Source organism: Pituophis catenifer, unplaced genomic scaffold (assembly GCF_029215685.1).
Source record: "Pituophis catenifer annectens isolate HBS135680 unplaced genomic scaffold, rPitCat1.0.hap2 SCAF_2, whole genome shotgun sequence".
In the NCBI taxonomy this organism is placed as follows: Eukaryota; Metazoa; Chordata; class Lepidosauria; order Squamata; family Colubridae; genus Pituophis; species Pituophis catenifer.
Window position 1 is genome coordinate 33,598,973 of NW_027256882.1, and position 21,609 is coordinate 33,620,581.

At 43.7% G+C, this 21,609-nt stretch overlaps 1 protein-coding gene across 1 annotated transcript in view; it reads right to left on the reverse strand.

The window, feature by feature from the left end:
• LOC139312089 (zinc finger protein RFP-like) overlaps window positions 1-15,695 on the reverse strand; it is a 39,463-nt gene extending 23,768 nt beyond the window's left edge. Inside the window, exon 1 of the mRNA XM_070936612.1 lies at window positions 15,282-15,695. Within this exon, the coding sequence (XP_070792713.1) occupies window positions 15,282-15,695 (414 nt within the window). The remainder of the gene's footprint in view (window positions 1-15,281) is intronic.
• Between the last annotated feature and the right edge of the window lie 5,914 nt (window positions 15,696-21,609).

Here is a 21,609-nt window from a genome sequence, read left to right on the forward strand (position 1 = left end):
CCCCCCGAGTGACATTATATTTGTATTCCACAAAGTATGACCAAGATCCAGCCATAGCGGTATTTTATAATCCCATTTGAGTCGGTGCTTCTTCCAGACTCTCATCAAAGAATCTCTGAGTATATGACTTTTAAATACTTTATCAACTTTATCATCATAAAATAAGTAAGCATGCCATCCAAATTCAAGATCAAAACTTTCTGCATTCAATATTCCAGCCTTTTTATTTCCAAACCAGTCACTTGTTGAAGTTAAAGCTGCTGCCTCATAATATAACTGTAGGTTTGGGAGTTTAAGGCCTCCTCTTTCTGGAACATCTTGCATAATTTTCAATTTCACTCTCGGCTTTTTCTCGTTCCAGACAAACTTATTCACACCAGACTGCCAGACTTTCAGTTGTTTATCACTTTTAAGCACCGGAATCATTTGGAACAAGAACAGAAATCTTGGCAAAATATTCATCTTAACTGCTGCTATTCTTCCAAGTAAAGACAGTTGCAGCTTTTTCCAGGTCTCCATGTCTTTCTGAACCTCTCGCCACAGCACCTCATAATTATTTTGAAACAATTTCGTATTTGATTCTGCAACCTGAATTCCAAGATATTTTACCTTAGGTACAATTTCAAAACCTGCCCTCCTTTCAAGCTCATGTTTACGATCTTGTGTCATATTCTTAACTATCATTTTAGTCTTTTTTGAGTTCAGTTTAAAACCTGAAACTCTACCATAGTCTTGTATAATGTCATTCATCAGGATTATTGATTCCATTGGTTGTGATAGGGTAACAACCAGATCATCTGCAAATGCCTTTATTCTATAATCCTCTTGCCTTATCACTATACCTTTCAAAATTTTTGAGTCCCGTATTGTATTTAGCAAGACTTCCAATGTTAATATAAATAAAAGTGGGGACAACGGACATCCCTGTCTTGTTCCTTTTTCAATTTTAAACTCTGTCGTCAAACTTCCATTAATAATAATCTGTGCTTTTTGCTCTTGATAAATTGCTGAAATCGCCTGTATAAATTGGTCCCCAAAGCCCATCTTTTTTAAAGTCTTTAGTAGAAAGTTCCAATCCACTCTATCAAAGGCTTTCTCCACATCCAAAAAAACCAGCACTGCAGAAATCTGTTTATTCTTATCAAGATATTCCAATAAGTCTATTACTTGCCTTACATTGTCCTTCATATATCTGCCCTCAATAAATCCCGCTTGGTCCTCATGAATCACTTTTTGGATTACTGGCATCAACCTGTTGGCTAATACCTTCGCGTAAATTTTATAGTCTGTGTTCAAAAGAGATATTGGTCTGTAGTTCTCTGGTTTTTTAGGACCAACTTGTTCCTTTGGTATCAAAGATATATAAGCAGTTGTCCAAGATGGGGGTATTTTACCCCCTTGTTGAATATTGCAAAATAAATCTCTAAGTTGTTCCACCATTTCAGCTTGTAAAGTTTTGTAATACACTGCAGTCAGACCATCCGTGCCAGGAGCTTTGGCTGTTTTTAGCTGCTTAATTGCTGCTATTATCTCCTCCTCTGTTATAGGATAATTCATTCTTTCCTTTTGTTGATCAGTAATTTTTGTAACTCTCTTATCCTTTAAATATTTTTCTATAAGTCCATTCTGCACCTCTTCTTTGGCATATAATTTAGTATAATAATCCACAAAAGCTTCTTTAATTAATTTTTGTTGAAAAATTTCTTTCCCTCCAATGTCAATACTATCAATAGTCCGTATACTTTGTTTTTTCCTCAGTGTGTAAGCCAACCATCTGCCCGGTTTATTAGCATTGCAAAATGTATTATGCTTCGCGTATTGTAAACTTGTTGCAACTTGTTCCGCCATAAGCATTTGAAATTGGTCTTTCAAAAGTTTTATAGCACTTCGTATTCTTTCATCTGTTGGGTTTTTAATAAGTAACTGTTCCTTATTCTTTATTTCCATTTCCAACTCAGATCTTTTCTTTTGTCGGAACAGTCTATGTTTAGAATTCATGTAGATAAGTACCCCTCTCATATAAGCTTTACTAGCGTCCCAAACAATTTCAATTGGGGTACCTTTATTCAAATTTATTTCAAAAAATTCTTTCAAATGCTTTTTAAGTTCTATTGTATTTTTTTCATATCTAAACAAGTTCTCATTTAATCTCCAGGAACGTCTCTCAACCTTATCCATCTCAATTTCTATCCATACAGGGCTATGGTCAGTCAAAGTTCTTGGAAAAATCTTTGTTCTTTTTGTCTTAGTAAGTAGATCATTTGACAACAGGATAAAATCAATCCTAGAAAAGGATCTATGTCTATCGGAAAAGAAAGTGTAATCCAATTCATTTGGATTATGTATTCTCCAAACATCTTTTAGTTCCATATCTTCTTTCATATCAAAAAAAGTCTGCGGTAGTCTAATTCTAGACTTTGCCAAGCTCTTTTTGTCTAATTTAGAATCAATTACTCCATTCCAATCTCCCATAAATAAAATAGATCTATAATCCCATTGCAATATTTTAGTATGTAACATCTTGTAAAAACAGTCCTGTTGTTGGTTGGGAGCATAAATTCCAATCAAAAGAATTTGACCATTTGCTGTAAGCAATTCAATTGCTACAAACCTACCATCTTGATCTACTTCTATAACTTTTGCTGTTAATTTTTTATTTACATAAATAACCACACCATTCTTTTTCTGCGAAGTTGAAGATATATAATGTACTCCTAATTTTGAATTTATCAAATATTTCTGATCTTGAGTTGTAATATGCGTTTCTTGTAAACATATTATATCATTATTAAATTGTTTCAAATATGTAAATAGTTTCTTCCTTTTCTGTGCTGAATTCAACCCATTAACATTCCAAGATAAACACTTAAGGGTCATCGGCCTGTTTCTGGAGCGCAGAGCAAAATATTTGAAGTTCATCCAAGAGCTTCGATCTTGCTCCTCCCATAGCGCCACTCTCTTGTGGGGTACTCTTAGCTGCCTTCTTGTCTTGTCTTTCCTGTTGTTGTTGTTGCTTTTGTTTAAGTAACTTGGATTGAGCTCTAGTTATACGTTGATCTTTAACTTCAGTCAACTGAATCAAATCCAAAATTGGAGAAGAGTCCAGCAAGGGCTCACTCAGAAAACCTCCTTCTGCACCTTGCACATTTTCTAATTCCTGCTTAGGCTGTTCTTCCAATTGCCTCTCTTCACTCTCCTTAACCTCCAAAACTGTAGATGTACGTGGAGATGGTGTTCTTTCCTTAAGAATAGTACTATAAAAATGTTGTGCCTTCTCCACGGTATTCAATCGATATCCTTCTCCCTTATATCTAAAAATTATCCCAGCTGGTGCGTCCCACCGGAAGGGTATCTGTAAATCTTTCAATTCCTTAACAAGAAAACCAAATTCTTTTCTAGCTTTCAGCATTTTAGGAGGTAATTCTTTAAAAATTACAAGTCGTGAGCCCCCCACTTGTACAGAGGTGTGAAAGGGGTGTGAGGTGTCCAAATTTTGATCATGTGACCACAGAATGCTCCAATGATCATAAGGGTGAAAAACATTATGTCACTTTTTTCATTGTCGTCGTAACTTTGAACAGTCACTAAACAAATGGTTTTAAGTCAAGGACTACATGTAATGGCATTAAAGTGAGCTGCCTGAGTCTCCTGGTTGCAGTCATCCTAGAAGCATCACTGAGAAATGAACGTTTGGCCTGATCCAGCAGGAGTGTTTTTCGGGGTCTGCACTCAAGACTTAGGAGGAATGACAATTTCGCTCTAGAGTGTTAAGTTGGCTGAATGAGGACGCAGAAAGTTGGAGTAGTGAGTGACAACAACTCTTTATTATATGGTGAGAACCCAGCGACTGACCCAGGGAGCCAGCTCTCTTTATATACCTTGCAGCTGTGGTGGTCAGCCAATCAGCTGATGGTCAGTTAATTCAAACTTCCCGCCTAGAAAACCTATTTACATAACACTCCTCCCCTCCCAGAAGTCACTTAGGTGTTATTTGCATACAAAGTCTCTCAGATGACTAGGGCGTGTACGTATCCTAGTCGACCTGCGCAATTCAGTCGGAGGGGCGGCGTCGAGCAGGTCGGAGGGACTCCCTGTTTTTCCCTGCTCCGCCAATGGGTGGTGAATAACTGTCTGAGCTCCCTGATAACTGTGTCAGTGGTAGTGGCCTTCATTAACTTAACCTCCAGCCACTTGGAAAATGCATCTACGATGACCATGAAGATCAATCCATGAAACGGGCTGGCAAAATCTATGTGGATCCTAGACCAGGGTCCCTGGGGTCTTTCCCACTCCCTTCCTGGTGCTGTCAGCGGATCTGGCCTAGACTCTTGGCAGGGCTGGCATTTCCCCACCCACTCGGTAATGTCTACATCCATATTGGGCCACCAGACATAGCTCCTGGCTAGCCCCTTCATCCGAACAATCCCAGGATGCCCCTCATGCAACAACATTAACACTTTCTCCCTTAGGCACAAGGGAATAACGACCCGATCGCCCCATAGCAGACACCCCCCTTGCATAGTTAGTTCATCCTGTTTGTTCGCGAACTGTTTAAATTCCCCGCTCCCAATCCTTTCCGGCCACCCCCTCATGACCCAACTTGTGACTGTCCGGATCACGTGGTCCTTGGTTGAAGCTCCCGCCACTTCTGCTGATGTAATGGGTCCCAAGTCTAGTACATCTATCAGCAGAATGGGAATGCCGGGTGTGGGATCCTCTAAGTTGTCAGGTAATGGGCATCGGCTGAGTGTGTCTGCGTTGCCCATGTCCGCCCCTGGTTGATGTACCAGGCGATAACGAGTATACCGCGAGGAAGATGGCCCAGCATGTCATCCTGGGTGATAGGGCTATCCGGTTTAATCGTAGCTTACACGGTGGTCATACAGTAAGCGCTGAAGTTTTCTGATGAAAGACAAAGTCGGAGACGCCCGATTCCTCCGCTTATCTGGCTTTATAGAATGCCCCCAAGCGCCCCTCCCTTGCTCAATTATGCATTTAAAGTGACCCCGCTATTTAATCCTTCAGTTACTTCCGGATCGCGCTGTCCCTCGTATTGAAGGGCGTTTGTTTCCTTTGATATCGTTTTATTGACCCTGTCCCCAGATTCCCTATACCGTCCACCACCTGATATCACCGTGCCCTGCTAAACGCTACAACACCCCCCTTCACCGTGTCTCTGTTCTTCTGGCTTGTCACAGTCCCCGGGATCTTGTGTCGAGGGAATGGCTGACACTCGACATGCGGGCCCCCCCTACCAGGTCTCTTCCTGTAGGGACATAAAACATTCGGTTATTCTCATTAAGTGGGAAAGTGTCCACCTGGTTTGTTTTGATATGTTTCATGGAATTGTTTTAGTAATCGTGGAGCATCTATATCCTTCGTTTTCACCCATGTTGCTTCTGATATAGGGTATCCCTTCCAATGTACTAAATACCTAAGCTTCCCATGATATATCTTAGAATCGAGGATCTTTTTAATTTCGTATGAACTTCCTGTCACAGGCCCTGGACGTGTTCCTTTCTCTCTTATTTTGGCTGCTGGTTTTAGGAGACTACTGTGGAATACTGGGTGTATTCTTTTCAGTAAGGGGGGTAGTTGTAAAGACACCGTTACGGGATTTATTATTTTGGTGATGGGAAAGGGACCTATATACTTTGGACCTAATTTTTTACTGGGCATACGCAGATTGATATATTTTGTGGACAAATACACTTTTTCTCCTATTTTGAAGGGTAGGTTATCTCGTCTCCGTTTGTTGACAGAAGGAGGAGGCTGACAGAAAGTCGGAGGCTGACACCTGCAAGGAGACCCAGGAGCAGTCGATGGTCGGTGATCAGATCAAAGTCCCTCCCGAATAGGTACTCGTGGAACTTTTTTACTCCCGAGACGGCGGCCAGGGCCTCCTTGTCAAGCTGGCTGTAATTCCTCTCGGCACTTGACAGAGTTCGGGAGTAGTAGGCGATGAGCGCCTCTAGGCCATTCGGGAGTCTATGGCTCAGGACGGCTCCCACCCCGAACGGAGACGCGTCACAAGCTAAAACAAGGGGAAGCGTGGAGTTGTACTGTATTAGAAAACTTTCAGCTGACAGCAATTTTTTAATTCCCGCGAATGCTTTGTCTTCGGCCTTCCCCCATTTCCAAATGGATTTCTTGGCTAACAGTCTATGTAAGGGTTCAGCCACTGTTGCCTTGTCCTTTAAAAAGATCGCATAGAAATTTAACAGTCCCAGGAACTCTTGTAGTTCTGCCTTGTCCTTGGGGGTGGGTGCCTCTTGGATTGCCCTGATTTTGCTTTTTGTGGGGTGTATGCCAGTGCCATCTACTCTGTACCCCAGGAACTCCACTGAAGGGACCGCGATCATGCATTTGTTGCGCTTGACCCTGAGTCCCATGTCTCTGAACTTCTCTAGGACCTTCCTCAGCCTCCCCCCAGCTGCTGCTCATCTTTGGTGGTGATGAGCACATCGTCGAAATAGGGGACCACCCCGGGGATCCCTTGTAACAGCCGCTCCATGGTACTTTGAAAAAGTCCGGGGGCTATGCTAACTCCAAACTGCAGGTGGGTACATTTGAAAGCCCCTCTGTGAGTTACGATAGTCTGTGCTTTCGCGGTAGTGCCATCTACCGGCAGTTGCTGGTACGCCTGCGCAAGATCAAGTTTTGCGAAGATCTTGCCGGGACCCAGGGAATGCAGTAAATGGTGGACAATGGGCACTGGATAAGCGCTTTGTTGCAGGGCCTTATTTATTGTGCACTTATAGTCAGCGCATATGCGCACTGACCCATCCGGTTTTACTGGCGTTACGATTGGGGTCTCCCACTTGGCATGGTCGACTGGCACAAGCACCCCTTGTTTGATTAATTTGTCCAGCTCGACATCAATTTTGGGTTTAGGGCGAACGGTACCCTCCTTGGCTTTAAACGAATAGGGGCAACGTTGGAATTGAGGTTGAACGAAATGGGGGTCCCCACATATTTGCCAAGCCGTTCGTCAAAAACGTCCTGGAACTCTTGCATCAGGTCGTCCTTCAGGGTGCTTCGTATGTTCCTTACTCCGGTGAATCCCATGCCCAGGGTTCAAAACCAGTCCATGCCCAGGAGGCTCGGGAGCTTGCCGCTAACAATGGTGAGGGGCAGTTTCTTGGTAAACTCCCCATATTTCACTTGGAACTCGCCTCTACCTTCGACTGGGATGCGATTGCCCTGGTAGTCTTTCAGCCTGCATCATTGTGGCTGGAGTTGTTGCTTGTGTACGTTGGGGATGGCTTTCTTCAGATTGGCCCACGACATGATGAATATGGGGGATCCCGTGTCGATCTCCATCTGGCACTCACGTCCCTCGATCTCAACCATGGTGTAGGGTTTCTCCCCCAGATAGGTGCAGGTCTGCCTGATGCGAATGTTGTAGGCCCCGGCATCTTCGAATTTCGCGCCCTTCTGGCTTCCGCCATCTTTGTTGGGCCGCTGGCGTGGCGCTGCCTCGGATTGGCCAGGTTGGCCTCGTGGACTGTAGACTTGGGCTGACTTGGATCTGCAGACTCGAGCGATGTGACCCTTTTTTTTGTAGGAACGGCAGATTGCGTCCCTGAACTTACAGCTCTGTCGGGGATGAGGTCCTCCACAGCTGGCACACCCATCTCTGGCTTCCCTCTGGTCCGTCTGGGACTGCTCAGTGTGGTAGACCACCTCTTCAGACTCCCTCTCACTCTCGGTGCTTACGGCTTCCCGGTGCACGGTCGCTGAGCTCTGCACTGTCCTGCCGTGGATGGTGCCTTGTAGTCTCTCGGCGGCATTAACGGACGACTCTTGGGCTCTCGCTTCGTCCAGGGCAATGTGCAGGGTCAGGTTTGACCTCGCGAGTAGTCTCTGTTGTAGTCGGCCGTCCCTCACTCCGCAAATTAGTTGCTCTAGGAGCATTTCATCCAGGTCTCGGTACTTGCACTGGTTTGCGGCCTTACGCAGGGCAGCGACATACTCGCTGATTGATTCGCCATCCTGCTGCAGCCTCTGCCGGAACTCGTACCTCTGACATACTTCGATGGCATTGGGGCATAGTGGTCTTTCGGCAAGGTCTGTAGCGTCGACCAGGAAATGTTGTGGACCGAATTCAGCTCCAACAATGCTTCGGCCGTGTCGAATACCCGAAGTCCACAGTGGCTCAGGAATAGGGTCTTCTTTCGAACGTCCGGTAGCCCTTGCAAGTCATTGGCCACCATGAAACACTCGAACCGGGACATGTAGAATCCCCACTTTTCCTCCTTGGGGTTGAAAGGCGCTGGCGGTGTGTAGGCAGACATCGTCTCGTGATTCTCCTGTGCTCCGCTTGCTCGCCTGGCTGGATTAAGGATGCGGCCGCTCCGTGTCTCTCTTGGAACGTGGTCTTAGCTCTTTCTCGATTGTGGTCAGCCAATCAGCTGATGGTCAGTTAATTCAAACTTCCCGCCTAGAAAATCTATTTACATAACATAGAGCAAATGTGGAAAGGGAGCTGGCAAAGGGAGCCTATTTCGCCCTACAGGCAATTTCCGTTGCTAAGGAAGACAGTTAAGTGATGTTCTTGCTGCAGTTGTTTTTTTAAAAAAATATTTATTAAATTTTCAAACATTAAAATATACAGTACAAAAAATAGAAAAGAAAAAAAAATAAAAATCTATAACACACAACAAAAACAAACAAAAACAAACACATTAAAACCTAAGCACTAGTAACAGCTTTTCTATATCAGTATCTCTATCCTAATTAACTTCCATATACAAATTCTACTTCTATCTGTCTTAACTTACATCCTTATCTAAGTTACAATATCTTCTATTCACAATTCGGTTTCGTAACAAAATATCGCTTATATTTTAGATTTACTCTCCAGCCAGGAATACCATCTATTCCAAATTAAATAGTACTTGGTGTCTACCCTTTTCTTAATTTCCATAGATAATCTGTCCATTTCTGCGCAGTCATAATTTTTTAAAATTATAAATTTGTCTGGAGGGGATATCTGGTTGTTTCCAATTTTGTGTTATGGCAAGTCTACACGCAGTTAGTATGTGTAAAGTGATATATTGTATTTTTTTTTCCATTTTCCTTTCTTAAATACGAAGGAGGAATAGTTCTGGTTTTTTTTCTATCCTCCACCCAGTTATCTCTTCCCGCCACTTTTTTATCTTCCACCAAAATTTCTTAATCTTAGGGCAGGTCCACCTCATGTGGTAGAAGGTCCCCTGGCTATGGCCGTACCTCCAACAATCTGGGGACCTGTTTTGAGAACATCCTTGCCAATCTCGCTTGTGGCAGGTGCCATCGGTAAAACGTCTTATAAAGATTCTCCTTGTAAGCAGCTGACATTGTTAGTTTACAGTTTCTCCCCCACAATTTATCCCATTGATCCAAATGAATGTTATATCCAAAATTTCTTGCCCAGCTAATCATTGTTTCCTTCATGGTTTCTTCTTCCATTTTAAATTTTAACAGAAAATTATACATTTTTGTGGTCATTTTTTCTCCTGGTCCTAATAATATCTTATCCAATTCCAATTGTTTTCCGTGTATACCATATTGTCCCCTGTCTTTTTTATATTTTGTCTTAATTTGCAAATACGGCCCCCAGTCAATTTTTATTCCTTGTTTTTTTAAATCCTGTTCTGTTTTTTTAAAAATTTCCAAGGTCTTGCTGCAGTTGTTAAGTGAATCACTGCAGTTGTTCACTTAGTAACACAGTTGTGAAGCGATTCTGGCTTCCCAATTGACTTTGCTTGTAAGAAGGTCACTAAACGAATAGTTGTAATTCAAAGACTATGGTAAATCTGTCTTCCAAAAAATTTCAGCCACAGAGGATAAAGCAGGAGGTGAAGGTCAGGTTGGAATTAGGGAAGTTTGTTAAAGGAATGACAGAGGCAGAAAGTTGCAGAGGAGTGTAATAAGACCAGTAACCAATGGGGGGACACATAGACATCAACGTTGGAAACTTCTTGCTTATTATAATAATAAAACACACAGCTCTTTTGATAAGAAAGCTTATTAGCACAAATACGCAATGCATGAGGAATGTGAATAAAGTAGGCCAGGACAAGAAATCAAAAGAAACTCCTGTCGGACTTCCAGTGGCTCCACGGCGCCAAAAGACACTCCCTTGCAAGTGCCAGCCCCAGGACTCCGTTAGAGCCGCTAGAACAGCGAAAATCAGCTGTCTAGCGGCTTGAAAACTTTCCCCCTGGGAGAAGGGGGGATAGAGAGCTGATGGGTGTGGGTAGAGCTCTCCAAAAGCCCCAGGTTCTTTTTAAATCTGGGGCTTAAAGGGTGAGAGCTCCCCGGGAAGCCCGTCATTGCTCCGGACCTGGGATGCTTCTGCTTCAAGCAGAACCAGACGTCGCGACCACCCCAGCAACTCAATTTTAAAGAAAAAAATAATTTTGGACTTGAAAGCTGGCAGAGCAAATACAGGAGAAACAAAAATTGCAAGTACTAAACTTTAACTCCGAAAAATCTATCACTTCCCTCTGAATTTCTATGGGAGAAAGAGAAAGTAAGATGGCGTTTGACTCTAACGGGGCGTGGAGAAATGAAAGTTAGATACAAAGTATTATGTGGTGTTGAAAGCCCCTGCTTAAAAGAAGAGGACTTTATTCTAAGAGAAGAAGGATTTAAAAATTATTTCAAAAAAAAAAAAAAAAGACTTGTACCACTTAAGGATTGGAATAATTGACTTAGTTGTTGGAAAAGTATAAAAGGAAAAGTTTTATTGGGGGGGAAAAATGGCTGGCTTTTCTGAAAGTGATGAAGGCTCACAAATGCTGACTGTGGATCTTTCTGAAGAAATTTTAGAATCATTTACCTCCACGTTAGTGGAAAGAATTGAAGGGTTTTTCAAGAAGGATTTTACTCAAATCCGAAACAAAGATATAAGTGAAGATACTGTATCGGTATTTCAGTTGCTGAATGAGGAGGCGGAAGAAAAAACCCAGTTTATTGTGCCTTTGGAAAATGAAATGGAGGTTCTTCAAATTAAGAAGGAAAGGCAGAGAGGCTTGAAGGAGTGTAACCAGGAAATATTGAGAGACATTCCTCCAAAGGCTTTGATACAGACAAATGGAAAATTGTCAGGAGGTGTTGGGATTCTTTATACAAAAAGGAAGATTTGAAGTGAAACTTCACAACTTTTTTACAAAAATGGACTCCCAATCGCAGTTAAAGAGGTGTTTTTATTGAAAGGAATTACTTTGAAAAGAGAACAGGATTGTGGCGGAGGAATAAGACTGAAGAAGAAAGAAAGAAAGAAGAAAGTTCGCAAAAAAGTCAGGAAAAAATGGAGAAGGGAAAATTACAATCCTCTTTGTTGGGGAGGATAGTAATAGTGGAAAGGAATGATTATATCTGTATTTAAAGATATGATTGGTTTTGAAAAGTTATATTATAGTGGAAATGAATGATTTATCTATATTTAGGGACATGATTTGTTTTGAAAAGTTATATTACATATTGTTATGTTTGAATATTGTGGATGAGAAAGTTATGGACAGTGTAGATCATTCAATATAAGTTTATGGGTTAGAAGAAGGATATTAATTAAACCTTTATATTTTGTTTTAAATTACATTAATACTATATTAAATAATGCTTTGTTGAAGAATAAATATAAACTAGTGGGGTTCCGTCGCTGTCAGACGGTCCCTTGGGACTGCCAGCCCCGTCGCCCGTAAAGAGCCGCCTTCACAGCTGAAAGGCGGCTTGAAAAACTCCATTTCCATAAGGAAATGTGAGATAGAGCAGGCGAGGGCAGGTAGAGTCCTCTGCGAAGTCCCCAGAGTTTTTCTTTTACTCTTGGGGACGAAGCAGGATGAGGCTCCCTATTTTCTTCGCCGCTGCTCCGGGCTTTGGGAGACCTCTGCCTTTTTCAGAGCCAGGCGACGAGACCAAGCCTTTCAACGAAAATCAACAGATTGTTTAATTAAAGAGGATGAGATTTGGACTTGGGACCCTAAATCGCAAGTATTCTTAACGATTTTATAAGCGATCTTAAGTGAAGGAAAAAAAAAGTTTAAAATGGCGACCGCTGAGGCTTGAGAGGAAGAAAGCCAAAAGCGAAAGTCCTTCCGTAACAAGCTACAAAGTAGCGGAATAAACAGTGCTGGCTAGAATCGAGAAGAAAAATTTATATTTTAAGTTTCTTTTTTCTTGGAGATTTGATATTGATCTTGTTTGGAGAGAAGCTCTCTTTCTTTAAAAAGAGTTTGTCTGTGTGGCAGGATGGCATTAAAACTAATAAAGCCTGACAAACAAGCAGCGGGGGGGGGGGTTCCCCCATTTACAATTATGTGAACAAGTTTCGAGCTTACAGAGTCAGAAGAATGGCTTTAATTTAAAAGAATTTGTCCTGGAGGAAATGGCAAGACATCACGAGACTGTGAACCAGAATCTTGAAAAATTTAGGCAGGAAATTAAAGAATTGATACAACTAAAGTATGATAATTTGCAACGAAAGATTGTAACAGTGACTAATGCTTTTTCAGAAATAGTTATAAAGATGGATACAAATATCAAGTTATTAGAGTCTAAAATGGAGGAAGTTGATGATAAGATTTATAATTTGGATAATAAAATACAAAGAATTGAAAATGATTTGATAAATATTCAAGACAATAGTTTAGAAGTAAAGTCTAAAAAGGAAGCTGCTCACGAGACTTACAATGCAGAAGATATAAAGCAAGGGATTGAAAAAGAAGTTACAATGATGCAATACAGGCTCACGGAATTTGCGGTCAGAATGAGAGGGTTACAGGAAAATAATAGAGATGATTTAAGAAAAATATCTGCTCAAGTTCTGGCCGGGATTTTAAAGGTTCATCCTGAGGAGGTATTTTGTAAGATTGACAAGGCCTATAGAGTAAATTCTTGGATTGCAAAGCAAAGGCAATTGCCTGGAGATGTGGTGATTTACTTTACAGATAAAGAAATAAGAAATGATATTGTGCAAAAATCCTTTAATTCTACTCTACAACTGTATGGAAGAAAGATTTGGATATATAAAGAGTTTGCGCCCAAGATGTTAAAAGTCAGAAAGAAATTTGGATTTTTGGTGACTGAGCTAAAGAAACAAAACATCTCATTCAGGTGGGATGTCCCAGTTGGCATAATATTGAGATATCAAGGAGAAAGATATCAACTAAATACTGTTGAAAAAGCGGAAGAATTTTATTACAAGGTTCTCAAAATGGGTTCAACATCTTCATGTATAATATATGAGTGGAATAAAGAAAAGCAAAATCAACAAGAGATAGAAATTCAGGATAAGCAGAAGGAGGTGGAAATAATGGAAAAACAACAAGTTACAGAGGTCTTTGTAGATGAGCCGCTTCTGGATTCTCCTTTAGAGGTCTCAGCTGGACTATTTATAAATACAAGAGAGGCGGCTCTGGATTCTAATGTGATGACTTATCAAGTTACAGACCAGCATGGAAATCGATCAGTTGATATACAACTTATAGAACCAGAATGGAGACTTAAGCCACAAAAACCAAACCAACAAGATCAAGTTATAGATCAGCATGAAAACCAAACAGTTGATATACAATTTATAGAAAGGAAATCAGGATGGAGATCTAACCCACAAAAAGTCAAGAAAAGAAGAAGCAGGTCTCACAAACACAAAAACTTTTAAACTAAACAACAGTGTAATGCCAGTTATCTAAGAGATGATTGAATATATGAAAAGATAGCTGAGGCAAAGTATTGGTTTATATTATCTTGAGGAGGGTGACAGACTTCTGCAGTGCTGTACTTTTGGGATGTGAAAAGGGCCTTAAACTGAATGGATTGGAATTATCTTTTTTGGATTCTTTAAGTATGGTAGTCCTGTAGGAAAGTGGGTGGAGACAGGTTAGCTTATTGATTGTTTAGTTTAAGAAAAGGGATATTATGTTTAGATATGAATATATGTAAAAGATTTGAGTTAAGAGATATATCTATGGGGGTGGAGGAAATGGGCAGACTATGAGTTGAATAAATGTTAAATTAGGATTTATTATATAGTTTTATAGTGGAAGGTTGCTTTGAAATGTTATATTAATATACATAAAAGATTTGATTTAAGAGATATATGTATGGGGGGAGAAAAAGGGTAGATTATGAGTAGAAATTGCTAAACTGGGAGATATAATAATATTATTATGTTAAATTAGGAGTTATTATATAATGTTATAGTAGAATGTTATTTTGAAATGTATAGTATAAGGGGGATATAATAATATTATTAGAAAGAAAGGGTCAGCATATGGGGGATGGAGTAAGGGGATGGTAAAGTATTATATAATCTGTTATGAATTTGGGTTTTATTTTGAAAAAGCCACAGGGGGAGGGGAGGGGGGAGGGGGGTTAGAGAGGAGGGGGGGGAAAGGAGGAAAAATTTGTATTTGAAAAACTTTTTCAATAAAAAAAAATATAAACTAGTGGGGTATAAGGAAAATATAAGTGGTGCAAGGGTTGAGGGAAGGTTTGATAATATTTTATATAGTAGAAAATAAGATGAATAAGTTCAGGCAAAGTTATTAAGCAAGGAATGTTTCCAGTAAGATTTAATATAAGTTTATGGAGTAAAAAGTAAAAAAAAAAGGCTCTTACACTATACTTTATTTGAGATTGGTTAAAATATTTTGTTAATGTGTTAATATATGTAAGGGTTGGGGATCTGATGGTTAACTGTAATTGGGCTTTGATTGTGTAATGCTGGAAGAAAGAAGACTTTCTTATTATTGAATACTGGACAAGAACGAAGTTGGATTGATTACTTTCAAGCAATAATTGGTTTAAATAGTTATATTTAGATATGAACAAGGGGAGTTAAAGTGCAAGGGGGAGATAAATCTATAGATAGTTAGCTCAGGTTTCTTTTTTGCGCTTGTTAAATTCTATATCCTGTATTTGCTCTGGGAAGTCCAGGGGGGGTTGGGGCAGGAGGGGGGGAGGAGAGGGGGAAAACATGTGTAAAACTTTTTAAAAACTTTTTAATAATAATAAAAAGAAACTCCTGTCAAGGAACCTTAATCTTAATCCTATATTTTGAATGTTTACATCGTTCAGGGGTCTTGGCTCCTTTAGCTGCTGCGACCCTTTTACTGAAGTATGTCATTAAAAGTCCCTTGAGCCGCCTCTCCAGTCTGGTTCTAATTCGCATCTGCGCCAGGCTAAACCCAGTTTGTGGACAACAGAAAAAGTAAATTGGTCCAAGGATTGCCAGGAAGACCAAGGATCTGGCTCTCCCTCCGCAGCGATTCCTCCTGGCTGACTCCTACCTGGTATTCTGGGAAAGCCTCCTCCATTGGGATCACCGAGTGGCCCTCCTGCTCTTTGGATCGGTCGCAGACCACGTAGATGAGGGTCTTGTGGTCCTTACAGAAGAGCTTGAGGGGCTCCCGGTGCTTCAGGCAGAGGCTCCCTCCTTCCTCATCCCTAGGACCGCCGCATCGCCTGGCCACTTCAGCCACCCGCGCCAGCTGCCGGTTGGGGAGGAGGCTGAGGATCCCAAAGGTCTGTCTGCATTGGGGACAGGAAGCCTCCGATTCCGACGTTCCCCAACTGCGGGTCAGGCAGCCCCGGCAGAAGTTGTGGCCGCACTCAGGGATGAGCACGGGGTCCTGGAAAAAGTCCAGGCAAATGGAGCAGGTAAGTTTTTCCAGCAAAACAGGCAAGGACCCTTCGGCCGCCATCGCCGCCTCCTCCGCCGGGCCAAAGAAACAGAAAGTTAAGTTTCGTTTCTTTTCCTCCAAATCAGGTGACCGCCTTTGGGCTCTGCCCAGCCGGGGAAACCGAAATGAATTGTTGTTCCTCTTGCGGTCAGCCTCGCTGGCTTCTTAAAGGGGGAAAAAGTGTTTTATAAACAACAAACTGGAGAGAAGCAAACATTCGCAGGATGGACCCCCGATCAATTATTATTGGCCCAATCAGCTTGTCAAAGGGGGGGGAGTTTTCAAAATAATAATCCTTCTTCCATCTTCCTTCCTTCCTTCCTCCTCCCCCTCCTCCTCCTCTTCCTTCTCCTTCATATCCTTCATCAGACGTTGGCGATCATGTTGCCGATCCTATTTTTATCAACAGCCGCACGAAAAAGTGCTGCTTTTTTAAATCTGGGGAGAAGCAAATATTTTTGGGACGGACCCCCAGTCAATTACTGATCCAAGAATCCTGCTAGAGGGAAAGACATTGAAAAATCATGGGGAGAAAGAAACATCCATGGGGCTGATTCACCATCAATTATTATTCAGCCAGCCACTTGCTAAACGGGAAAATGCTTCTTTAAAAAATGGGAAGAACGAAACGTTTATGGGACAGAAACGGAATGGAGTAAAGTTGGCATGGAAGAAACCGGGAGAAACCCTTGATAAAACCCCAAAGCCAATGCTGCAATCGATAGGATGTCTCACAGATAAAGGAGAATGTAGAAATTATAATCTGTTCCCTAACTTCTAATATGAATATCTGGCAAAGGAAGACCTGCCTGGACTGTCCCTTTCCCAGCCAGCCAATCAGGAAATGGATCAGGAAAAGTTCCAAAATTGGGCAAAGACTACCTTGTGGAATGTGGAATATATAGAATGTGGAATGGGATCATATGCTGGATGGAAATCTTCAAGTGTGACCAATGAGCTCCCTTAAGGCAAAAGATGGATAGAAAGAGCTATTTGGAGTCTCAGGCCAACCTAAGAAGGGGAGGGAATCTGGTGGGTGGAGAACATCTTATAGGCCATTTATTCAAGGGCTTTTGGGGGAGGCTTCCTTAGTCACAATGGGCTCCCCAAGGGGACATGGACACTCCCAAGCCCCTTCCTTTATCTTGCCATTTCAGAGGTGGCACCTCATTTATGGAATGTCCTCCCCAGAGACCCTCAGTTGGCACCCACAGTGGCCGCATTTTGGCACCAGTTGAAAACCCTTCTGTGTTGGGAGGGAGGGAGGGAGGGAGGGGAAGGAAGGGAGGGAGGGAGGGAGGGAGGGAGGGAGGGAGGGAGGAAGGAAGGAAGGAAGGAAGGAAGGAAGGAAGGAAGGAAGGAAGGAAGGAAGGAAGGAAGGAAGGAAGGAATCACTAATGTGACTGAGGCTACTATAGTACTACTAAACAGATTTAGGGCCTGGAAACTATAGAGACCAAATTTCCATAACATTCACATCTAAATCTCTTTTTGATATCACATATTTATGTTGCAGGAAAACCTTCAACCTAGGAAGTTTAACATTTTATCATCTAGTGTGTTAAAGAGAAGTACTGTATAGCAAAATCCTATCTAATTTTTAAAGTCTGTATTCTAACTAGTAAAATCACTGAAAACATTTCTCTATATCTTGCTGTAGCATCCTTTTTTTTACACTAATGGACACTCTTAGGTAACAATTCTGTTCCTAACTAATTGTTGTCCCCAATTGGGGTCTGAGCCTGGTGCTGAGGCCAATGAAGGACGTCAGACACGAGGTGCAGGTTTTGATTGCTTTTTATTGGGGTACCCCAAGGAAAAGGGCTCCTGGGCAAAATGCCAAGAGAGCCAAGAACAAAGGATGAAGAAAGCTTTATACATTTTCACTAAAGAAGAAGGCAGGACAAGGCGGGATACTAAGAAATATCATCTAATAAACACTTTACTAATAATTTTACAGTTTGTTTAATTGGTCTCTAGCTGTCCCTATTCCTAAGCCTTGGCTAATGAATGCCCCAGGAGTTATCTAATGCCCCTTTGATTTGCTGCAGGCCATCTCTATTCCTAACTTTTAGCTGAGGTCTGTAATTTGCCTAACTCTAGTTACTTGTATAAGCTTTCTAACTACCCAGAATTGTTACAAGCTTTACACATGCATATTTCCTGTGAATAAGCAGCCTTTGTTCTTGCCAGACAGACTCCACAATTACAGGCTTCCTGACTTACTTTCAAGTGGGTGCCATGACCTGGTTTTATTTTAACAGACAGCCCATCATCCCTCCCCCCTGCCCCCCCCCTTTGAATCTGAAAACAATTTAATTTTCCAAGATTCACCCAACATCAACACCCCTGTACTGGGAGACCCCGTAGCTTGCTTACAGGTGGAAAGGCAAAGCAGAAGGCATTGTAATGCACATCAGAAACTTTTGGTGGTCCGTGGAGAAATCTTCGTATTTTTGCTGGTGCACCCTATTGGAGGACCTGCTCTGGGATGACCAATGAGCCAGTCCTGTGAGTGTGACTACTACAGCTCTGGAATATGGGACTGGCTGTGACTGGGCTGGGCATCTCTGCCCTGGGCAGGCATGTGCAATGAGCAACTTTGCAAGTGGTAGAGGACGCAAAAAAGGAGCGCAGCCCTCTCCGTCTGGAATGAAATAATGGTGCTGTTGCCACGGCCGGGGAGGGGAGATCAATCAACCAATCATCAATCAGAATAGAGCTGGAATGTGCCTTGGAGGTCTTCTAGTCCAGGGGTCCCCAACCTTTTGGACCTCAGGGACCACCAAGTTCACAATTTTAAATCCCGCGTCCCACTAATACGAATCCAGCGCGCCGCTTGCTGAAGCGCCTGGACTCCCAGTGACGGGATGGGGTCCTTCAGGCGCTCTCCCTCCTCTCTCTTTCTCTCTCTCACATCTCTCTTTCTCTCCCTCTCCCCCCCTCTCTCTCCCACTCTCTCTCTCTCCCTCCCTCTTTCTCTCTCTCCCTCTCTCTTTCTCTCTCTCTTTCTCCCTCTCTCTCCCATCTCTCCCACTCTCTCTCTCCCCCTTTCTCTTTCTCTCTCTCACATCTCTCTTTCTCTCCCTCTCCCCCCTCTCTCTCCCACTCTCTCTCTCTCCCTCCCTCTTTCTCTCTCTCCCTCTCTCTTTCTCTCTTTCTCCCTCTCTCTCTCCCATCTCTCCCACTCTCTCTCTCCCCCTTTTCTCTTTCTCTCTCTCACATCTCTCTTTCTCTCCCTCTCCCCCCTCTCTCTCCCACTCTCTCTCTCTCTCTTTCTCTCTCTCTCCCCTCTCTCTCCCAGTCTCTCTCTCCCTCCCTCTCACATCTCTTTCTCTCCCTCTCCCACTCTCTCTCTCTCTCTCTCCTTCTTTCTCTCTCTTTCTCTCTCACACATCTCTCTCTCTCTCATTATGATTCTCTAATTCTGATTCTCTCTCTCTGATTCTCTTTCATTCTGTCTCTCTCTCCCACTCTCTCTCTCCCATCTCTCCCACTCTCTCTCTCCCCTTTTCTCTTTCTCTCTCTCACATCTCTCTTTCTCTCCCTCTCCCCCCTCTCTCTCCCACTCTCTCTCTCTCTCTTTCTCTCTCTCTCCCCTCTCTCTCCCAGTCTCTCTCTCCCTCCCTCTCACATCTCTTTCTCTCCCTCTCCCACTCTCTCTCTCTCTCTCTCTCCTTCTTTCTCTCTCTTTCTCTCTCACACATCTCTCTCTCTCTCTCATTATGATTCTCTAATTCTGATTCTCTCTCTCTGATTCTCTTTCATTCTGTCTCTCTCTCTGATTCTCTCTCTCTCTCTCTCACATCTCTCTCTCTCTTCCCCACACACACACACTCTCTCTCTGTCTCTCATTCTCTCTCATTCTGATTCTCTCTCTGTCTCATTCTCTTTCATTCTCTCTCTCTCTCGAGGAGCGCTGGCTGAAGCGGTGCGGGAAACTTCGGCCGGGCTCCTCGAGAGACGAGAGCTTGCGGGGGGCCGATCTGGCGTCTGCAATGGAGCGCAAAATCCGGCTGCTCCCCGGACCAGGCGCCGTTTACCGCTCCGCGTCCCAAGCAGCAGGAGACGAGGGCTGCGTTGCCCCCCCGGCTGGCGCAAATCTCCCGAGGCGGAAGGCGGATGCCGCGCAGGTGCACGTAGCGCTTCGCTCCCGCAGCTTCCAGCCATCGCCGTCGCTGCTCCGGCCCCTTTGCGCCGCCCCCTCCCCCGCCGCGGCCCCAGCGCCAGGATTCCCTCCCGGACGGAGAGGCTGCGCGCCTTTTGCCAATTGCCCCACCTGCAAAGTTGGGGCAGAGATTCCCAGCCCCGCCACGGCCGCTCCCGTATGCAGAGCTGTAGTAGTCGCCCTCCCAGGACTGGCCCATTGGTCCTCCCGGAGCAGCTCCTCCAACAGGGCGCAACGGCAAAAGCACGAAGGTTTCTCCACGGACCACGGAAATTTGCAGTGCTTCACTTAACAACTGTGACAGGAAAGATGGTGATATAACGCTACCCCCCGTTTCCCTGGGGTCCGGGTTCCCCTTGCCCTCTTTTCCAGCCATCCAGGCGCCTTCCCCTGCTACCCTCCATTCCTTGTGGCTGCCACTCCACTCTGGTCCCTTTGCTCAGGCCCCCCACTTGCCCTGCTCAGCTGGACTCTGCTGTCTTCTCCTTCCAGGCGGTCCCTTCTGGGGTCTCCTCTCAGCAGGCGGGTCACACGGTGGGATGGTGGCCAGATGCCGGTCAGCCCTTCTTCCTCTCTCTGCTCTCTCTCTCTCTCTCTCTCTCTCCTGCCACTGCCTCTGCTCCTCCGTTGATTCCCCTGCCTGCCTCCCTTTCTCTCCATCTCTTTCTCCTTCCTCCTCAGGCTTTCAATACACATTTTTCTCTACCTTTCCCCACACTCATTTCTCCATTCCCTCACTTTTCTCCCCCTTTTCTCAACCTATATTCATGTGTTGCTTCACCCCCATTCACTTGGTGGGGTGGAGGCCAGATGAGCCGGGAGGCCCCACTTGCCTTCCCCACCCCCCAAAGAGACTCACCTATCCCTCTCACCTTCTCTCTCTCTCTCTATCCCCTGCTCTCCTCCTCTTTCCTGCCAAAACCTCTTTTCATTCCTTTTTTCTGCCTTGATGCACTTAAAATGGGGCAACGCTCAATTAACAGCAGTCTCACTTGGCAGCAGAAATTTGAGGCTCCATTGGTTGTAAATCAAGGACAACCTGTATTAGGTATGTTTGGATTACTCATTTGCTCCTTTGCCAACAGCAGCTTCTCAATCTTCAGCTGTTTAGATGCTTTGAGATGTACCAGAGAGCTGCTGTTGGCATTCAAAGTCACCATATCAAAGTTAATTTTGTATCCTGCCTTTATTCTTTCTACTAATAACTCAAGGTGGCAAACATATCCAACACATCTTCCTCCTCCTATTTTCCCCTATCCTGTGATAGGATAGGAAGGGATTCCTGGGGAAAAGGAGGCCTGAGAGGATAGGAAAGGAGGCTTAAGGAGGGAAAGGAGAGGGAGTGATGGCAATAGGGAGGATAGGAGAGGCTGCTGTGCGGTAAGGCTGAGGGAGCGAAGGGGGATAGGATAGGAGAGGCTGCTGTGCGGTAAGGCTGAGGGAGCGAAGGGGGATAGGATAGGAGAGGCTTCTGTGGGGCAGGCAGAGGAATCCACGAAGGAGCAGAGGTGGTGGAAGGAGATGCCAGCAGGCAATTCAAGAGAGAGGGAGGGAGGGAGGGAAAGAGGGGGGCCCTCAAAGTCACCCAGCTGGCTTTCATGGCTAAGGCAGGACTTGAACTTAGTCTTCCTCTTCCTAGCCTGGTGCCTTAACCAGTAGATCTGACTGGATCTGACTTCCATCTCACTATCGAAGTCATTTTTGGGGTGCCTCCAATTGTTGACTCCCGGTAACTGCCTGGACGAATCTCTCTCCACTTTTCTTGGT